Consider the following 16,831-nt stretch of genomic DNA (forward strand, 5'->3'; position numbering starts at 1 on the left):
GTTGTCCCTCTGATGTGGCGCTTTTGGCGATGAGGAGCACGGAAGTCTCTTGACTCAGGGCAACACCGTCTGGATGTCTGTCTGATCTCTCAGGTGAAGTCAACAGGTGAAAATGTCGGACCCCAGCAAGCAAGACATTTCTGCCATTTTTAAGCGGCTACGCTCACTCTCTACGAACAAGGTAATCAGTTATGATGCGGTGAGATTTTTTCTCCATTCTTATTTGAAACGGAAGTAGACATCGGAGAAAAATGGGACACGTCGCACTGTTTTGCTGGGTAGTGAAAGATGCGCGTTGTGCCAACGTGATCGCTACCGCATAGGTAACAGATGATCACCTCGTCTACTGACTACTGTCTACTGACAGCTACGAGGTTTGAATTCGCTGCCTTTGTTACACAGCCTACGCACTTCAGATAGGTTAGCTATGTCTACAGCTAGCCTAGCCTAATCAATGCGAAACTGGCTAATTATTGGTGATGTCAGTTTATCATCACGTACAGTAGATCTTCACGAAAATGATATCGATAGAAAGCTAAAACACGGTAATTCTATAAGTAGAAAAGCTAAAACAGGACATAAACAGACATCTGGCAGGTCCGACCTGTCTCCAGCTGTCAAACACCGATCGCAACGTTGCAACCGCGACGGAATGTCAACAGCTGTTCAGTTTAGTTTTGATTTGATAGCCATGTATTCTGGAGAGCATAATGGTCAGTCTAATCGGTGAAATATTGAATGCAATAAAAGAAAAAAAACAGGACTAAGAAAGAGTATGAAATTGACCACATCCGTCTGTTTTGATGATGACGGTGTTTTGCACTTCAGACCTCTACGCATGGACTGAATTGCGTCATTGTTTGAAGGTTGCAGTCAGTCTCTGACAAACATTTCTTATTCATTGCTTATCACATTTTTATGATGCCACATACACTTGCTTGCAGAATTATATAAATGTCATTGAATGAAATACTAAGAAGTGCACTGTCTCTTTTAGAACAATTTCCCCTGTTTGTAAATGGGTGTCCACAATATTCCTCCTTTGTCCCTCAGGTGTGTTTTGACTGCAAGGCTAAGAACCCCAGTTGGGCCAGCATCACCTATGGAGTGTTCCTGTGTATAGACTGCTCTGGGACTCACCGCTCTCTGGGGGTGCACCTGACCTTCATCAGGTAGGGAGCAATGCATCTCGGAACATGTAGTTATGTTCACAGCTGTCAGTCAAACTGTTAAAACTGATGCCGAATGACATGAAAAGAAGTTGCTCTGTCATTTTTCAGTATTTTCAGCATGAAATTGATAGTAGTGATACCCCCTACGATCAGTAAATTATTCCCTAGTATTACTTGACTTTATTTTTTCCTTGATTTTATTCATCTCAATATGCAGTCAGAGCAGGAATATGAGGCATAGATTTAGCTGACTTGACTCCTAGACTAGAAGGGTCCTCAATGGAGATTCTCCACAGAAAGCTGTTGTTTAGTCTGGGATTTGGCCTAATCTGTGACATTGATCCCACCCTGTGATGTTGTTCATTGGTTTTGTGTTGCAGGTCCACTGAGCTGGACTCCAACTGGTCCTGGTACCAGCTACGATGTATGCAGGTGGGAGGTAACGCTGCCGCGGTGAGTCTCTTCGGGCCGGGCTGGCACCAGCCAACATGCTCTACATTTACATTTTAGACATTTAGCAGATGCCTTTATCCAAAGTGACTTACAAGTACATTTGTCTAAAGTAAGTGAATCATCTATACATCAGTCATCATAAGAAAAACAAATCTATGCTAGGACCAGGGGCCATTGGCTGTCACAATGCTAGAAGAAGGAAGTTTTTTTTTTTTCACTCTCATTTAGTATTGATGTAAACAGGTTTCCACCCGTTTAGATCTGCATACAGTTGCCTGTAGCAACTTCCCCTCCCCACTGCCATTCCCATTGTCTGTTATTGTGAACCCCATGTATATGCTTTTATTTATGTAATATGTTTTGTTTTTATATGATGTACAGTGTAGTGTGTTGAAACTTGAAAACGTAATAAATATCTGATCTGACATTGTTAACTTATTATTTTGATGACCATATTGTGAACGTTCTGATCTTGTGTCTCACAGATGGCATTCTTTGAACAGCAAGGCTGCACCTCCAACGCTGCCAACACTAAGTACAACAGCCGAGCTGCCCAGCTCTACCGCCAGAAGATCAAGTTCTCTGCCACACAAGCCACCAAACGCCACGGCACTGAGGTACCATAGATATCCAGACATTGTGGGACCATAGATATCCAAACATGGTGGGACCATAGATATCCAGACATGATGGTACCATAGTAGTGGAGGAGTAGAGGGGTCACTATTGGTCCCTCTAATACAGAGGTTCCCATGGTACCATATAGAGTGGCACTTTGATATGTTCGATTTGGCTACCTGTATAGATAACAATGATGTCAATAAAGTATCATAGATATCCAGACATGTTCAGACCGTTTAGTTAACTTTTCTGTCCCTGTTCCTATGTAGCTGTGGCTGGACAGCCAGGCCCCTCTTTCTCCAACTTCGCCAGTTAACAAGCAGGAGGACTTCTTCAGCCTGCACACACAGGTGTGTGTGTGTGTGTGTGTGTGTGTTTGTCCATGCACACTTGTCTGTGTTTACATTATCTCATGTTGACACATGTTGTGTAACGTTGCTATTTCCCAGGCTGTCCCAGAGGATCTCAGCTCAGCCCAGATGAGCCTTAGCTCCATCCTAACAGAGGAGCCAGTGAAACAAGAGGCAGAGAGGGACAACAATGGTATACCAACACACTCTATGGTTATACAGCGGACACACACACGCACTAACTCTTGCATCTTTTCTTCTGATCACCCATGCACTCTTACATGTCTCTTTCAGGTAACACAGACGAGGGCCCCAGTGTAGACGTGCTCAGTGTGTCTCCTAAAGCTCATTTGGGTAAGCTGACCAAGAGCTCAGTATGGAATATGCCAGTGACTCACAGGATACATTTTGAGAACAAATGGCTGTGACTGAAAAATGTTTGGTTGAATGAATGGGTTAATTTTTTTGCGGGGGATTAACCATAACGTTTGTGACCTGGTCCGTGGGTTTGATTGAATAATTCCTATAGTCTCTGGTATAAACTAAGGTCTGTGTGTTTGTGTGGCATTCTACACCTAATGCCGGTGTCCCTTATCCTCCAGACCCCTCCTCTCTTTTTAAGAAGAAGCCAGTGGCTGCAAAGAAAACTGTATGTATTCAATAGTACATGGAAGTGTGTGTGTGTGTATGGAAAGGGGCACTTCTGTACCCCTGAATGTTTGTGTGTGAACACAAATGTGTGCCTTTGAATGTGAAGAATAGTGAACTTGTCTGCCTCTGTTGATATCAGACTATTGTGTGTGTCTCAATCCTCTGTTGTGTGTCTGTAGTCATATACAGTTAGGTCCGGAAATATTTGGACAGTGACACAATTTTCAGAATTATGGGTCTGTACCCCACCACAATGGATTTGAAATGAAACAATCGAGATGCAATTGAAGTGCAGACTTTCAGCTTTAATTCAAGGGGTTGAACAAAAATATTGTATTATTGTTTCGGAATTGCAACCATTTTTATACACAGTCCCCTATTTTCAGGGGCTCAAATGTAATTGGACAAATATGTTAATTTGTAAACATAAAATGTTCATTTTTAATATTTTGTTGAGAACCCTTTGCAGGCAATGACGGCCTGAAACCCATGGACATCACTAAATGCTGGGTTTCCTCATTTGTGATGCTTTGCCAGGCCTTTACTGCAGCTGTCTTCGGTTCTTGTTTGTTCGTGGGTCCTTCTGCCTTTAGTTTTGTCTTCAGCAAGTGAAATGCATGCTCGATCGGGTTGAGATCAGGTGATTGACTCGGCCATTGCAGAATATTCCACTTCTTTGCCTTAAAAAACTCCTGGGCTGCTTTCGCAGTATGTTTTGGGTCATTGTCCATCTGTACTGTGAAGCGTTGTCCAATCAGCTTTGCTGAATTTGGCTGAATCTGAGCAGACAGTATATCCCTAAACACTTCAGAATTCATCCAGCTGCTTCTGTCTTCTGTCACATCATCAATAAACACTAGTGACCCAGTGCCATTGGAAGCCATACATGCCCATGCCATCAAACTGCCTCCACCGTGTTTTACAGATGATGTGGTATGCTTCGGATCATGAGCCGTTCCAAGCCTTCTCCATACTTTTTTCTTCCCATCATTGTGGCACAGGTTGATCTTAGTTTCATCTGTCCAAAGAATGCTGTTCCAGAACTGGGCTGGCTTTTTTTTCTTTTTTTTTTTTTTCTTTGTTTTTTGGTCTAATCTGGCCTTTCTATTCTTGAGGCTGATGAATGGTTTGCACCTTGTGGTGAACCCTCTGTATTTGCTCTCGTGAAGTTTTCTCTTTATGGTAGACTTGGATAATGATATGCCTACGTCCTGGAGAGTGTTCTTCACTTGGCTAGATGTTGTGAAGGGGATTTTCTTTACTATGTGAAGGATCCTGCGATCATCCACCACTGTTGTCTTCCGTGGACATTCAGGCCTTTTTGTGTTGCCGAGCTCACCGGTGCATTATTTTTTTCTCAGAATGTACCAAACTTTTGATTTGGCCACTCCTAATGTTGCCGCTATTTCTCTGATGGATTTTTTTGTTTTTGCAGTCTAAGGATGGCCTGTTTCACTTGCATTGTGCGTTCACGGCAACAGCTTCCAAATGGAAATGCCACACCTAGGATTCAACACACTTGGAATCAACCTTTTACCTGCTTAATTGATAAAGAAATAACGAAGGAATAGCCCACACCTGTCCTTGAAACAGCTTTTGAGTCAATTGTTCAATTACTTTTGGTCCCTTGAAAAAGAGGGGGTTACATATTAAAAAGCTGTAATTCCTAAACCCTTCCTCCAATTTGGATGTGAATACCCTCAAATTAAAGCTGAGTCTGCACTTTAAGCCCATATTCATTATATAACTGTAACTTGAATATGTTTTGGTAAACAGCTAAAATAACACAAATTGTGTCAGAGTCCAAATATATATTGACCTAACTGTATGTTTATGTAGCTGGAGTGTGCCTCTTGCGCTCTGCTATTATGGGTCAGTCATTGTGTGTGTGTGTGTGTGTGTGTGTGTGTGTGTGTGTGTGTGTGTGTGTGTGTGTGTGTGTGTCACAGCTGGGCTCTAAGAAAGGCGGCCTGGGGGCTCAGAAGGTGAGCAGTAAGAGTTTCTCTGAGCTGGAGAAGAGGGCGCAAGCTGTAGACAAGCTCAATGAGAGAGATGACACTGCTGCCAAGAAGACCCCCAAACCAGACGAACCTATGTAAGAAAGGCTCTCTCTCTCTCTGCTGGTACTGCTGACATGTTTGCTTCCTTTCCTTACAGGGATGTTTTTTTTTGTTGTTGTTATGTTGGTGGCATGTATTGTTTTAAATTCTCCCTTACTGTCTCTGCTCTTTCCTCTTGGACTGTTTCTCCCTCTCTCTCCCCCAGAGCTTCCTCCATGCGACTGGCCTACAAGGACCTGGAGGACCAGCGTAAAAGGGAGGATGAGAAGATGAAGGGAATGGAGGGGAAGAGGAAGGAGCAGGCAGAGAGACTGGGCATGGGCATGGGCAGCAGGAGGTATGGTGGTGTTGATGATGATGACGAGCAATTAAATGTGTCTGTCGAGCATAATCTATACAGATAAACAATATTTCTCAAATTGCGGTCAGGGACCCGACGTTCCCACGTCGGCAAGATGAAGGGAAAATATATCCTCTCACCCCAGTATTTCACTCACTACAACATAGTGTTTTAATGTGTATTGTGTATTATGTATTGTGATCAGTGTTTTTCTCTACTATATCACCCACACAATGTCTCAAATAATCAATTTTCCATGCTATCGTTTTACCCACAGTGACAATCAGCCCATCAGGTTGTTCTGATAGCCAGAGGGACACTTGCTGTTGTATGCCCTGCACCTGACACAATATGAACATGTCAGGTGTCAAAACTATTTACTTATAATGAGACCAATTATTTATACCAATATTTCTTCTTCCAAGTGTGCTAAAAGAAAATGAATGTGTAGGCTATATAGCAGTAAAGGTGATCGTCATGAAGAAATTGCAGTTTGAGTACTGTACTGATATCAGTCAGCTGTAGGAAGCCAGGAGTTTGAAACATACTAAATGTGTACAAATGTGTACAGAATGGTCATATAGATTTTGCTTTGCGCTTTGATCTGCTTTTTTGAAGAGGGCATATTTACAGCCTAATTATGAGTAGTTGAATGTAGTTGGTTGCTAATTATTGAGATATTGTGAGATTCCACCAGAGGACAGGGACAAGGAAGAATAGATATGCCATATCACTGTACGTTTTCATGTCAGTCTACGTATTTGTCATCTGATAAGAATATTATCTTGCAATACGCAACGTGATTTTGGCATGGATTCACAGCCAGCAGTTAAACAACTGCATCAAGCTGCCAACGAAGATGGCGTTAAAACAAAAACCTGAAGTGAGATGGGTGCCTGTCATGAGGAGTACGGCATATTTTGGCATTGATGTCCAAAAAGTGTTGTTATTATTAGCAACAGTTGTCTAAACTAAACAAAAACATTAGATGCCCTGAGGAGGATGTTCTTCATCTCAATTATTATCAAATACTGTATGATACTGTTTGCATCCTTTGCTGTCAAGGTGGATTAGTACTTCTTCCATATTTTAACTGTAGGTTAAAAAAGATGGAGGCAATAAATGTTACTGTGGATATTGTTGGAATTATGATTGTAGTGATATGAACATCATAATTGTCCCTCTCTACCTCCCTCTAGTGGTGTGTCTCACTCAGTGCTGTCGGACATGCACACCATTCAGCAGGAGAGCCCTATGGGGGCGAAGAGCACCAAGGGCCGGAGGTTCACAGAGGAACAGGACAGCGAGGAAGGCTCCTTCACCACCAGGTTTTTTTTAAATGTATTATTAACAGTAGAGGAACTGTACAGAGGGGTAGTGGGGGGTGAAGAGGTCTTTAGGAGGGACAGTCTATATAGCCTGACGAGATGGGTCTTCAGTCTACAGCGGAAGATAGGTAGTGACTCTGCAGTCCTGACAGCAGTGGGAAGCTCGTTCTACCATTGGGGTGCCAAGATAGTGAAAAGCTGTGACTGAACAGCAAGTTGTGCTGCTTCTCTTGTGAGGAATGGACGTATCATTCGGTAGAGGAAGAATCTAAAGGAGCGCGCTGTCGCTGTGATATTCGCCGTGCAGGACAAGTGGTTGTCAAGGATCACCCCAAGATTCTTGGCTGTCTGGGAGGAGGTCACAGTGGAGTTCTCGACTGTGATGCAGAAGTCTTGGAGAGGGCAGGCTTTCCCAGGGAGGAAAGTCTTGTTAAGGTTGAGCTTGAGGTGGTGAGCTGACATCCAAGCAGAGATGTCTGCAAGACATGCAGAGACACGTGTCGCTACCTGTATGTCGGGGGGGGGGAGGGGAGAGAGAAAGAGTTGAGAGTCATCAGCATAGCAGTGGTAGGAGAAACCATGTGAGGAAATTACAGAGCCAAGAGATTTGGTATAAAGGGAGAACAGTTAAGGGCCCTAGGACTGATCCCCAGTGGTGAGGGTGCATGAAGACGACAGCGACCCTCTCCACGTCACCTGGTAAGAGCGATCGGCCAGGTAGGATGCAGAGCCAGAGATGCCCAGCTCTGAGAGGGTGGAGAGAAGGATCTGGTGGGTTACTGCAGCCGACAGGTCCAGAAGAATGAGAACAGAGGAGAGGGAGGAAGCTCGAGCAGAGTGGAGGCTCTCTGTGACAGCAAGGAGAGCAGTCTCAGTAGTGCTCAGCCTTAAAGCCAGATTTGTGAGGGTCAAGGAGGATGTTCTGAAGGATATAGTGAGACAGTTGATTAGAGACAGCACGTTCAAGGGTTTTAGATAAGAAGGAGAGAAGGGATACCGGTCTGTAGTTATGGACAGCAGACGGGTCAAGAGTTGGCTTCCAGAGAAGATGCTTGACTCTGGCTGTCTTAAAGACAGCTGGGACAGATCCTGTGGACAGAGAGGAATTGATTATGGTGGTAAGGAATGGAAGGAGGTCTTTGGAGATGGATTGGAAAAAGGGTGAGGGGATAGGATCGAGGAGGCAGGTGGTTGCCCGCTTGGATGTGACAAGTTTTAGTATATCATCAGGGTAGAAGGGGGAAAGAGCTGATAAACCAGAGACCGAGGGTAGCACAGTGGGTTTGGGAGGAGTGGTAGCAGGGTTGGCGAGAGGTTGCAGTGTTGATGTGATCTTGCATGACTTACATTTACGGCATTTAGCAGACACCTTTATCCAAAGCGACTTACAACAAATACATTTGTCTAAGTAAGTGAATCATCTATCCATCAGTCATAAGAAAAAGTAATCTATGCTAGGACCAGGGGCTATTGGCAGTCACAATGCTGGAAGAAAGGAAGGATTTTTATATAGATATTTATATCTTTATCTATATATCTCTCTCTCTCTCTCTCTCTCTCTCTCTATATATATATATATATATATATATATATATATATATATATATATATTTACTTACAGGAGAGAAACTTGCACAGGGGGGTAGTGGGGATGAAGAGGTCTTTAGGAGGGACAGTTAAGATGTAGCCTGAAGAGATGGGTCTTCAATCTACGGCGGAAGATAGGTAGTGACTCTGCAGTCATGACAGCAGTGGGAAGCTCATTCCACCAGCGGGCTGCCAGGACAGTGAAAAGCCGTGACCGAGTAGCACGGCTGCTGCATCCACGTAGAGGCGGCGGTGCCAGCAGCCGCACTACTCGGTCACGGCTTTTCACTGTCCTGACTTGACTGGTAAAGGACTGTCGTAGAGAGAAGGATGTGACTGAGCTCTCTCTCCTGTGTCTCCCTACTCAGGATGTCCTGTCGGTATGACGACCAGCTAGAGTCCCTGTGGGGCGATGAGGGAGACAGGAGGAAGGAGACCAGGAAGCAGCAGCCAGAGCCAGACTTCTTCCTGAGCGCCATGACCTCCTCATTGGATGACAGGTATGAGGTAGAGATCATTGATTCGGGCCAGGCTCGGGTTTGCCGCGACGGAGGTGTGTCTCCTGCTCTCTTTCTCTCCCTCTGCTCTAGTCAGTGAGAGATGCACAGCAGCAGCACCTGTTCAATTAAATGTTTTTTGTTTTTGTTTTTGTTTTTTCATTTAGTCTATATACAGTATATCTAAAAGAATATTATCTGTAGAAATAATGCAAATAATTTAGTTTGGTTTTTGAGCACTTTTTTATGTTCTCTTGCTGTTTCTGTCAGTCCAAATTACTGAAATCATTCACAACATTCTCAATGTGCCTCTGCACTGTCATGCTATGCCTGCACCTGACCAAGAGTATCAGATCAATTGAAAGCAAAACAAACTCCTCTGCGTGAAGCCTTCTCTTATGGAGCGCTATAGGCATCAATGCTTACAAACACACAACATGCAAGAACAAGATCTGGCTCATTTGTGGGAATATATAAGGTATTCTATGAAGGCAGGTGCAGTAAATACAGTTGTTGGTAGTAACTAAGGTGGGTTTTCCACCAGTCTCTCTCCACTCTTACTCTACAGTGCTGCAATTTTTCTGTTGTGTGCAATGGATATAGGAGTTTTCTAGAATTCAGGGTTTTTTCAATCTCTGGCTCATAAAATGTCTGATGTCGGGCTTGGGCCTCATCTCAACAACTGCTCACTGTAACCCCCCCAGGACCACAGCCCGCCGGAAAGCAGACCCAGTCCCCGGCTCCGACTCAGGAGAAGCTCGGAGGAAGTTTGGGGACGTGAAGGCCATCTCCTCTGACATGTACTTTGGCAAGCAGGATGACTCTGAGGTGGGCACATGGTGTCACTTTGTCACACTACTCTTTACTACTAGTCTTTTTTTTTAAATATAATATTTTTGTGCTCTTGCTCCTTCCAGTATGACGCTAGGACACGACTGGAGAGGTTTTCTGGCAGTGCCTGTATCAGCTCAGCGGACCTGTTTGATGATCAGAAGAAACAGACTGGTATGGAACCAACAAGTGAACTACATTTACTTAAGTGTAAGCCCTGTGCAAGTAATGGGACAATCAAGCATTAATTCTTCTTTTGGCTCTATTCTCCAAAAGTTTGGATTTGAAATCAAACAATTACTATGAGGTTAAAGTATTATTTTTAAAGGATTATTTTATTATAAATCACTTATAATAGGGGGGACTATGTATAAAAAGTGTTATCATTTCTAAATGGTGAAACCAATATGTAGACAAATACTGTACCATCAAATAAAAGCCGAGAATCTATACTTCAACCTCCTAGTAATTGTTTAATTTGAATAGCTGTATAGAGCCAAAAGAAGTAAAAACAAAAAAGCTTCACTGTCCCATTACTTAAGCAGCACTGTATAGTATTCATATATCACACACCTGAGTTCACACTTTAATTTAGATCTCTTCAGTGTAAACTTTGTACTGCTCATCTCATCTGACCTCTGTTCTGTCCCACCGTAGTGTTAATGCCCTCCTCTTCCTGTCTACAGCGGGGTCCTACCAGCGTCTTACCAGTGCGCTGCCCAGCGCCCCAGACATGTCCGGCCTGAAGCTGGGCGTCCGCTCTGTGGCAGGGAGGCTGTCCGTCATGGCCAGTGGAGTGGTCTCATCTATCCAGGTGGGTTGAATCACAATGGGCTACACACCAGTGGCGACTGGTGCAGTTCAATAACTGGTGCAGTTTTTGTTTTTATGAGTATGGCCTTATTACTATTACAGCATACTGATTGACTGTCATTCATATTCCATTCACCCAGCTAATATAACATCGATAGGCTTAGGCTATTTACTATATACCCAGCCCGGTATACTCAAATTTGCCCACCTTAAACCAGTGTTATATTTTGGCACCCTTATTTAGATTTATTCTAGTCTAAGATGGCCTGATGTTTAAGTCATCATTTTGTCATTGGAATAATGCTTTAGACTAGTTGTAAGTAAATGATGAAACCTATGGGCCGTTTTAGTCGACTTAATGTAATTTCATTTTAGTCACATCATATTTGTATTGCCTCATTAACCCATAGTAAACATAAATCACTGACTTCCATGTGCACAAACATATAGCAATTTTCTGCATAACATCCTTAGCAGAAGTCACACCCCTGGAGAGGGCTCATAAAGGGCAGTAACCAGTGCAAAAACAAGCCTTTGCTGATGTTGATCACACAATATGTGTGATTTGTGATTTGTAGATCAGAATGATGGAGCAGAGGCACATTAGCGAATTGGGAAAGTTTTTTTAGTTTTTTTCACAGCCTTTAAACACCAATCAATAATTTGTACTGACAGAAACAGCAAGAGAACATAAGAAAGTGCTCAAAAACCAAACTAAATTATTTCCATTATTTCTGCAGATAATATATTTGTATGTACAGTGGGGGAAATAATTATTTGATCCCCTGCTGATTTTGTTAGTTTGCCCGATTACAAATAAATGAGCGGTCTATAATTTTTATGGTACTTTTATTTTAACAAATAGAGACAGAATATCAACAAAGAAGTCCAGAAAAAACACATTATATAAAGTTATAAATTCATTTGCATTTGATCGAAGGAAATAAGTATTTGATCCCCAAGCAAAACATGACTTAGTACTTGGTGGAGAAACCCTTGTTGGCAAGCACAGAAATCAGACGTTTCTTGTAGTTGGTCACCAGGTTTGCACACATCTCAGGAGGGATTTTGGTCCACTCCTCTTTACAGATCCTCTCCAAATCCTGAAGGTTTCAAGGCTTTTGCTTGGCAACTCGAAGCTTCAGCTCCCTCCACAAATTTTCTATAGGATTAAGGTCTGGAGACTAGCTAGGCCACTCCATGACCTTAGTGTGCTTCTTCTTGAGCCACTCCTTTGTTGCCTTGGCCGTATGTTTTGGGTCATTGTCATGCTGGAAGACCCATCCACGACCCATCCTCAGTGCTCTGGCTGAGGGAAGGAGGTTCTCGTCCAAGATCTTACGATACATGGCCCCGTCCATTGGCCCCTCAATGCAGTGAAGTCGTCCTGTACCCTTAGCAGAGAAACAACCCCAAAGCATAATGTTTCCACCTCCGTGTTTGACGGTGGGGATGGTGTTCTTGGGATTGTAGCATTCAGCATTTCTCTCCCTCCAAACACGACGACTCGAATTTATGCCAAAGAGTTCAATTTTGGTCTCATCTGACCACATCACCTTCTCCCAAGCCTTCTCTAAATCATTTACGTGTTCATTGGCAAACTTCAGATGGGCCTGTACATGTGCCTTCTTGAGCAGGGGGACCTTGCGGGCACTGCAGGATTTCAATCCGTTACGGTGTAGTGTGTTACCAATGGTTTTCTTGGTGACTGTGGTCCCAGCTGCCTTGAGATCATTACCAAGCTCCTGCCGTGTAGTTCTGGGCTGATCCCTCACCCTTCTCATGATCATCCTTACCCCACGAGGCGAGATCTTGCATGGAGCTCCAGGCCGAGGGCGATTGATGGTTATTTTGTATTTCCTTTTTCTAATAATTGCACCAACAGTTGTCTCCTTCTCACCAAGCTTCTTGCTGATGGTCTTGTAGCCCATTCCAGCCTTGTGCAGGTCTACAACTCTTACCCTGATGTCCTTTGAATGTTCTTTGGTCTTGCCCATGGTGGTGGAGAGGTTGGAATGGAAGAGATTGATTCTATTGACAGGTGTCTTTTATACCCATAACAAGCAGAGATTAGGAGTACTTTTCCTAAAGTGACAGGACTAATCTGTGTGCCTCATGGGCATATAACCGGTCTGTATGAGCCAGAATTCTTGCTGGTTTGTAGGGGATCAAATACTTATTTCCTTCGATCAAATGCAAATGAATTTATAACTTTATATAATGTGTTTTTTCTGGACTTCTTTCTTGATATTCTGTCTCTATTTGTTAAAATAAAAGTACCATAAAAAATTATAGACCGCTCATTTCTTTGTAATCGGGCAAACTAACAAAATCAGCAGGGGATCAAATAATTATTTCCCCCACTGTATGTAGCCTAAACGAAAATAACAACAACAAAAACAGTTAATTCAACAGGTACTGCTGCGCTGCATACTATGGCTAAAGTGGAGAGAGAGCAGTATCACAGAGAGAGCAGTATCACCAGTTATCACAGTCATGCAAGATTATATCTCAAATAAATTAAACACGGCTCTGTCGCTGCAAATCTGAGCCTGGCCCAAATCAATTGTTCGAAAATCAGGCCTGACCCGTCAGGTCGAGTTCGGGCTGAAATGTTTTTATCTAAAAAGGATAACTTTTTAAAATGTTTCACCAATAAAAAAAAATCTGAGGAGCCTACACTGCCACACACACGGGACACACTTTAACATGAAGCTGCTCAAGTAACATTTGATCACAAGATTTTAGCAAATGATGTGTCTAAAATGTATGATTGAATAAAACATGTGAAGTAGCTTGTTTACCTGGTGGGTGTTCTGTGTTTCAGGACCACTACGGCTCATGAGTCCTGTGGTGGACTGTGGGTCTGGGAGATCATTTGGGAACATCCAGATGAGGGCTGGACTCACCTGTCATGCAAGAGAGAGAAGAGAGAGGTGTGGGCAGCATTGTGAAGGTTAAATCAGCATAGGAGTTTTCTATGATTAGGCTTTATCTAAATGTATATTATGTACAGCAGCTATTTGAATTAATTATGAGGTATATCTGCAATGGATGTGTGTCATGAAATACTCTGAGGTAGATGGATATCTGAAGGAGGCTCTTATTCAGTTATGAATAAGGCCCGAAGAAATTCTTGACTTGTAGTTCCATCTCCCAGCACCAATATGGCGAGAGAGCCCCTTCTCAAAACTGGTGTTTACACATGAGTTTCACACTGTACTGATTAGTATGAGAATATAAAGTGAACAGTGCAAAACTCTAGCGGTATATTTGTAAAATTTCAAACTTCTTTTGAATTAATTGGCATATACAGTCTATTTCAAATGTTTAGTTTTTTGTTTCTCTGGGCCCGAGTTATGAAGAATACACATTTCTGCAGCTTTTTATTTAATCTGTTTCTAGGCTTTGAGTTAAGATTTTGAAATATGTTTATACAGGTGATATTCAAACTTTTGCTATATCCTATATTATATATTATAATGGTATGTGTTATATATGCTATATAATCAAGCGTGGCTTGGGGTTTGGTTCTTTTTCGCTGTGCTCATCTTGTTATTTGGTGACGTCTTAATCTACAGCGGCCATCTTGTTTTTTGAGTAGCTATTTACAATTAAAAGACCCTCTAATGGCCTGGATGCCCATCTATTTCTACATTAACCAGCAGTGGTGTTGCTGTCTAATGTTAAAACATGCTGACATCCAGGACACTTAGTTTTTAGGGCGCTTTCAAACCAGAAGGCATGGAACGTGTGTGCCGATGGTTTTCCACAGAGTGAGTTTGAGGATGGGGTTAGGGTTAGTGTGAAGGGAGTTGAGGCAGGTGAAATGTTGTTGCTCATTTAAAGCTGGTTGACAAACCCCTTGCCAGGAGTTTTCAAAATTTCTACTTTTCCTCAACTTTTCATTCAAACAGCATAGTGTAAATGTAATGCAATCCATTGCATTCACTTGTCTGCTACCAATGCATTTGTCTCAGTGAATAAACAATGAGTTTGCAGTGTTTTTGATGCCTCTTACCATTGGTTTGAAAGTGCCCTTATTGTCCTTGAAGTGCACTTATGTCTGTTCACACAGAGTCCAAAGGACCAATAGACCAAAATGTCACAATGTGGCCTGCCTTAATTTTGCTTTTATAGAGGATCTTTTAAGGGGACCAAAGATGGATAACAGTCTGCATCTTGGTAGTCAAATATCAGCACCGAACTAAAAGAACTGGACTAGACAAGCCCAGCCTTAGGTTTCCACCATATTACTCTCAATCATCAGTTCAGTTGAACATTCTTATGAAGGAAAAGGAGGCCAGGAAAATAAATCACTTTAGAATATTGAGACACACCTTGCTATATCTCAATATTCTTGAATAGCTTCCTCCATGAACCCTGCTAAGAAAAGACTTGACAGGCAAAATTAACTTGTTAGATTTGGAAAGGAGTCATGGACACCTCAAGGGATCTATGATTCCAGTGTCTGCCCTATAAAAGGGCCTGACTGGAGTCAAGACGGTTGCACTTTCTTTTTTTCTTTTTTTATAAAATGCTTGAAAGGTAGACTCTTTGATATGCGTCACCACGGAAAGTTGGATGACTTTAGAGATGTTTCATTTGATTCACGCAAGCAAGGCGTTTCACTTGCTAGTGATTCCGTCAGCGCACGAGCACGGCAGGTCAACATACGACAGTCATGTGACCAAAAGGCTGCTGAAGTGACTAACCCTTGTCTTGCTTCATGCTAACGGGAGTCGCTGTGTTATTTGGTGATTTGGTGATTTGGTGACACTTTAGATGACTGTATCTAGGTACAAGAGAGAACTGCTTTGATAATTGCTTTTGGGTCTTATTTTATAGAGTACAAGTGTGGGATGGTTTTGTTCTATTTATTGGGATGGCTTTTGAATTTGCTAAAGTCATTAGGCCTACCCAATTTACGCACTTTATTTCTCTCAGAAGTCTGTGCTATTTGGATCCATACTGATTTCAGAGTTGAGATTTAACACTAAATATATCTAATTGAGACATTACAATAGCCTGCACACAGTTTTTAATGTTGCCTGTTTGAATCTGGATTTGCAATATGTTATTTGTGACCAAACATGCTTTTGTTTAATCACTTTCTGCTGTATGCCCAAAGAAATGTGGCCTACATACAGGCCCTAAACGCAAATAGAGTGGCGTGATCTAGTTACTTTTTGTATATCTGTTAGAATGTGCAAGTGGCAGCTTTTTTCTTTTGCCTGAATGTACTGTATTGCTGCTGTAGCTTTGCCATGGAAACCATTTGTTTACCTGTCATGGATATGAGATCCGTTAAATTAGGATCATGTAGATGTGTGTGTATTTGTAGTAATATAAAATTTGCATGGCCTAAAGCTTTTGTGGAAATTTGTTGGACACACACACACACGCAGACGGACACAAAATGAAACAGCATGCAATGATCCAAACAATTAGTAAAGGTAATATTCAGATGTATGGGTCCAGGACTAGACAATCATCATTTGTCAATGCTTCAAAGAAGCAGACACACTGAACCACACAAGCATATCAACCTAAACAAACTCTATGCATTTGTTGCACTATTAGGACAATGTTGGAAAGTTATTAATAAACAATTCTTCATCAATTTTGGGTACATTAATACTATATGTACATTGGGGAATTCGTATTTACTCTCATGCCAAATAAACTGTTACTTAAACCTGTTCAAGTGTACTTTGTTCACAGCCAGGTGAAACATTCAGTAAAGCCAGTTGCTCCTGTAGTTCCAATAAAATGCTTTTTCTGGGCAATGTTCTCTGACCAAGCATGGCCGAAACAACGCACACTGGTGTTGTCAAGTAGGCAAAAAATTAGTAAATAGATTTTCGTAGGTCAATTTCCAACAGAAGTGTGTACTGGGACATTGAAATAATAAGAAGCTAAGTTTGCCCATTTGAATTTTCATCTTTGTTCTCTGATCTCCAATAAGCTTCATTTAGCTCCATTAAGACTTCTGGTTTCGCTTTTCGCTGTTGCAGAAAAGCGCAAGTTAAAACATGAATGAAAAGTGATGGGATCACTATTTTCTCTTGTTTTTGCTGAAATTAACACAAATGACTCAACAGAAACTATATACAATTTTGATAAAG

General features: G+C 42.1%; 1 protein-coding gene across 1 annotated transcript; it reads left to right on the top strand.

The window, feature by feature from the left end:
• Positions 1–46: 46 nt before the first annotated feature.
• arfgap3 (ADP-ribosylation factor GTPase activating protein 3) lies at positions 47–16,399 on the top strand. Its single transcript, XM_083692201.1, has 16 exons — positions 47–181; positions 1,054–1,172; positions 1,553–1,625; positions 2,111–2,242; positions 2,516–2,596; positions 2,696–2,789; positions 2,891–2,950; positions 3,199–3,245; positions 5,197–5,342; positions 5,513–5,644; positions 6,847–6,975; positions 8,931–9,062; positions 9,764–9,887; positions 9,977–10,064; positions 10,577–10,704; positions 13,531–16,399. Exons 1-16 carry the CDS (start codon positions 113–115, stop codon positions 13,546–13,548), a joined length of 1,572 nt encoding a protein of 523 aa, XP_083548327.1. The 5' UTR covers positions 47–112; the 3' UTR covers positions 13,549–16,399.
• The last annotated feature ends 432 nt before the right edge of the window (positions 16,400–16,831 follow it).

This window comes from Argentina silus (assembly GCF_951799395.1).
Source record: "Argentina silus genome assembly, chromosome: 20".
Taxonomy (NCBI): Eukaryota; Metazoa; Chordata; class Actinopteri; order Argentiniformes; family Argentinidae; genus Argentina; species Argentina silus.

Bases quoted from the DNA above. Each gene is read 5' to 3' on its own strand.
- arfgap3 (XM_083692201.1), top strand. From the start codon at position 113: ATGTCGGACCCCAGCAAGCAAGACATTTCTGCCATTTTTAAGCGGCTA. The intron at 182-1,053 runs GTAATCAGTTAT...TTTGTCCCTCAG, and splicing joins GCTCACTCTCTACGAACAAG to GTGTGTTTTGACTGCAAGGC. The intron at 2,790-2,890 runs GTATACCAACAC...TGTCTCTTTCAG, and splicing joins GGCAGAGAGGGACAACAATG to GTAACACAGACGAGGGCCCC.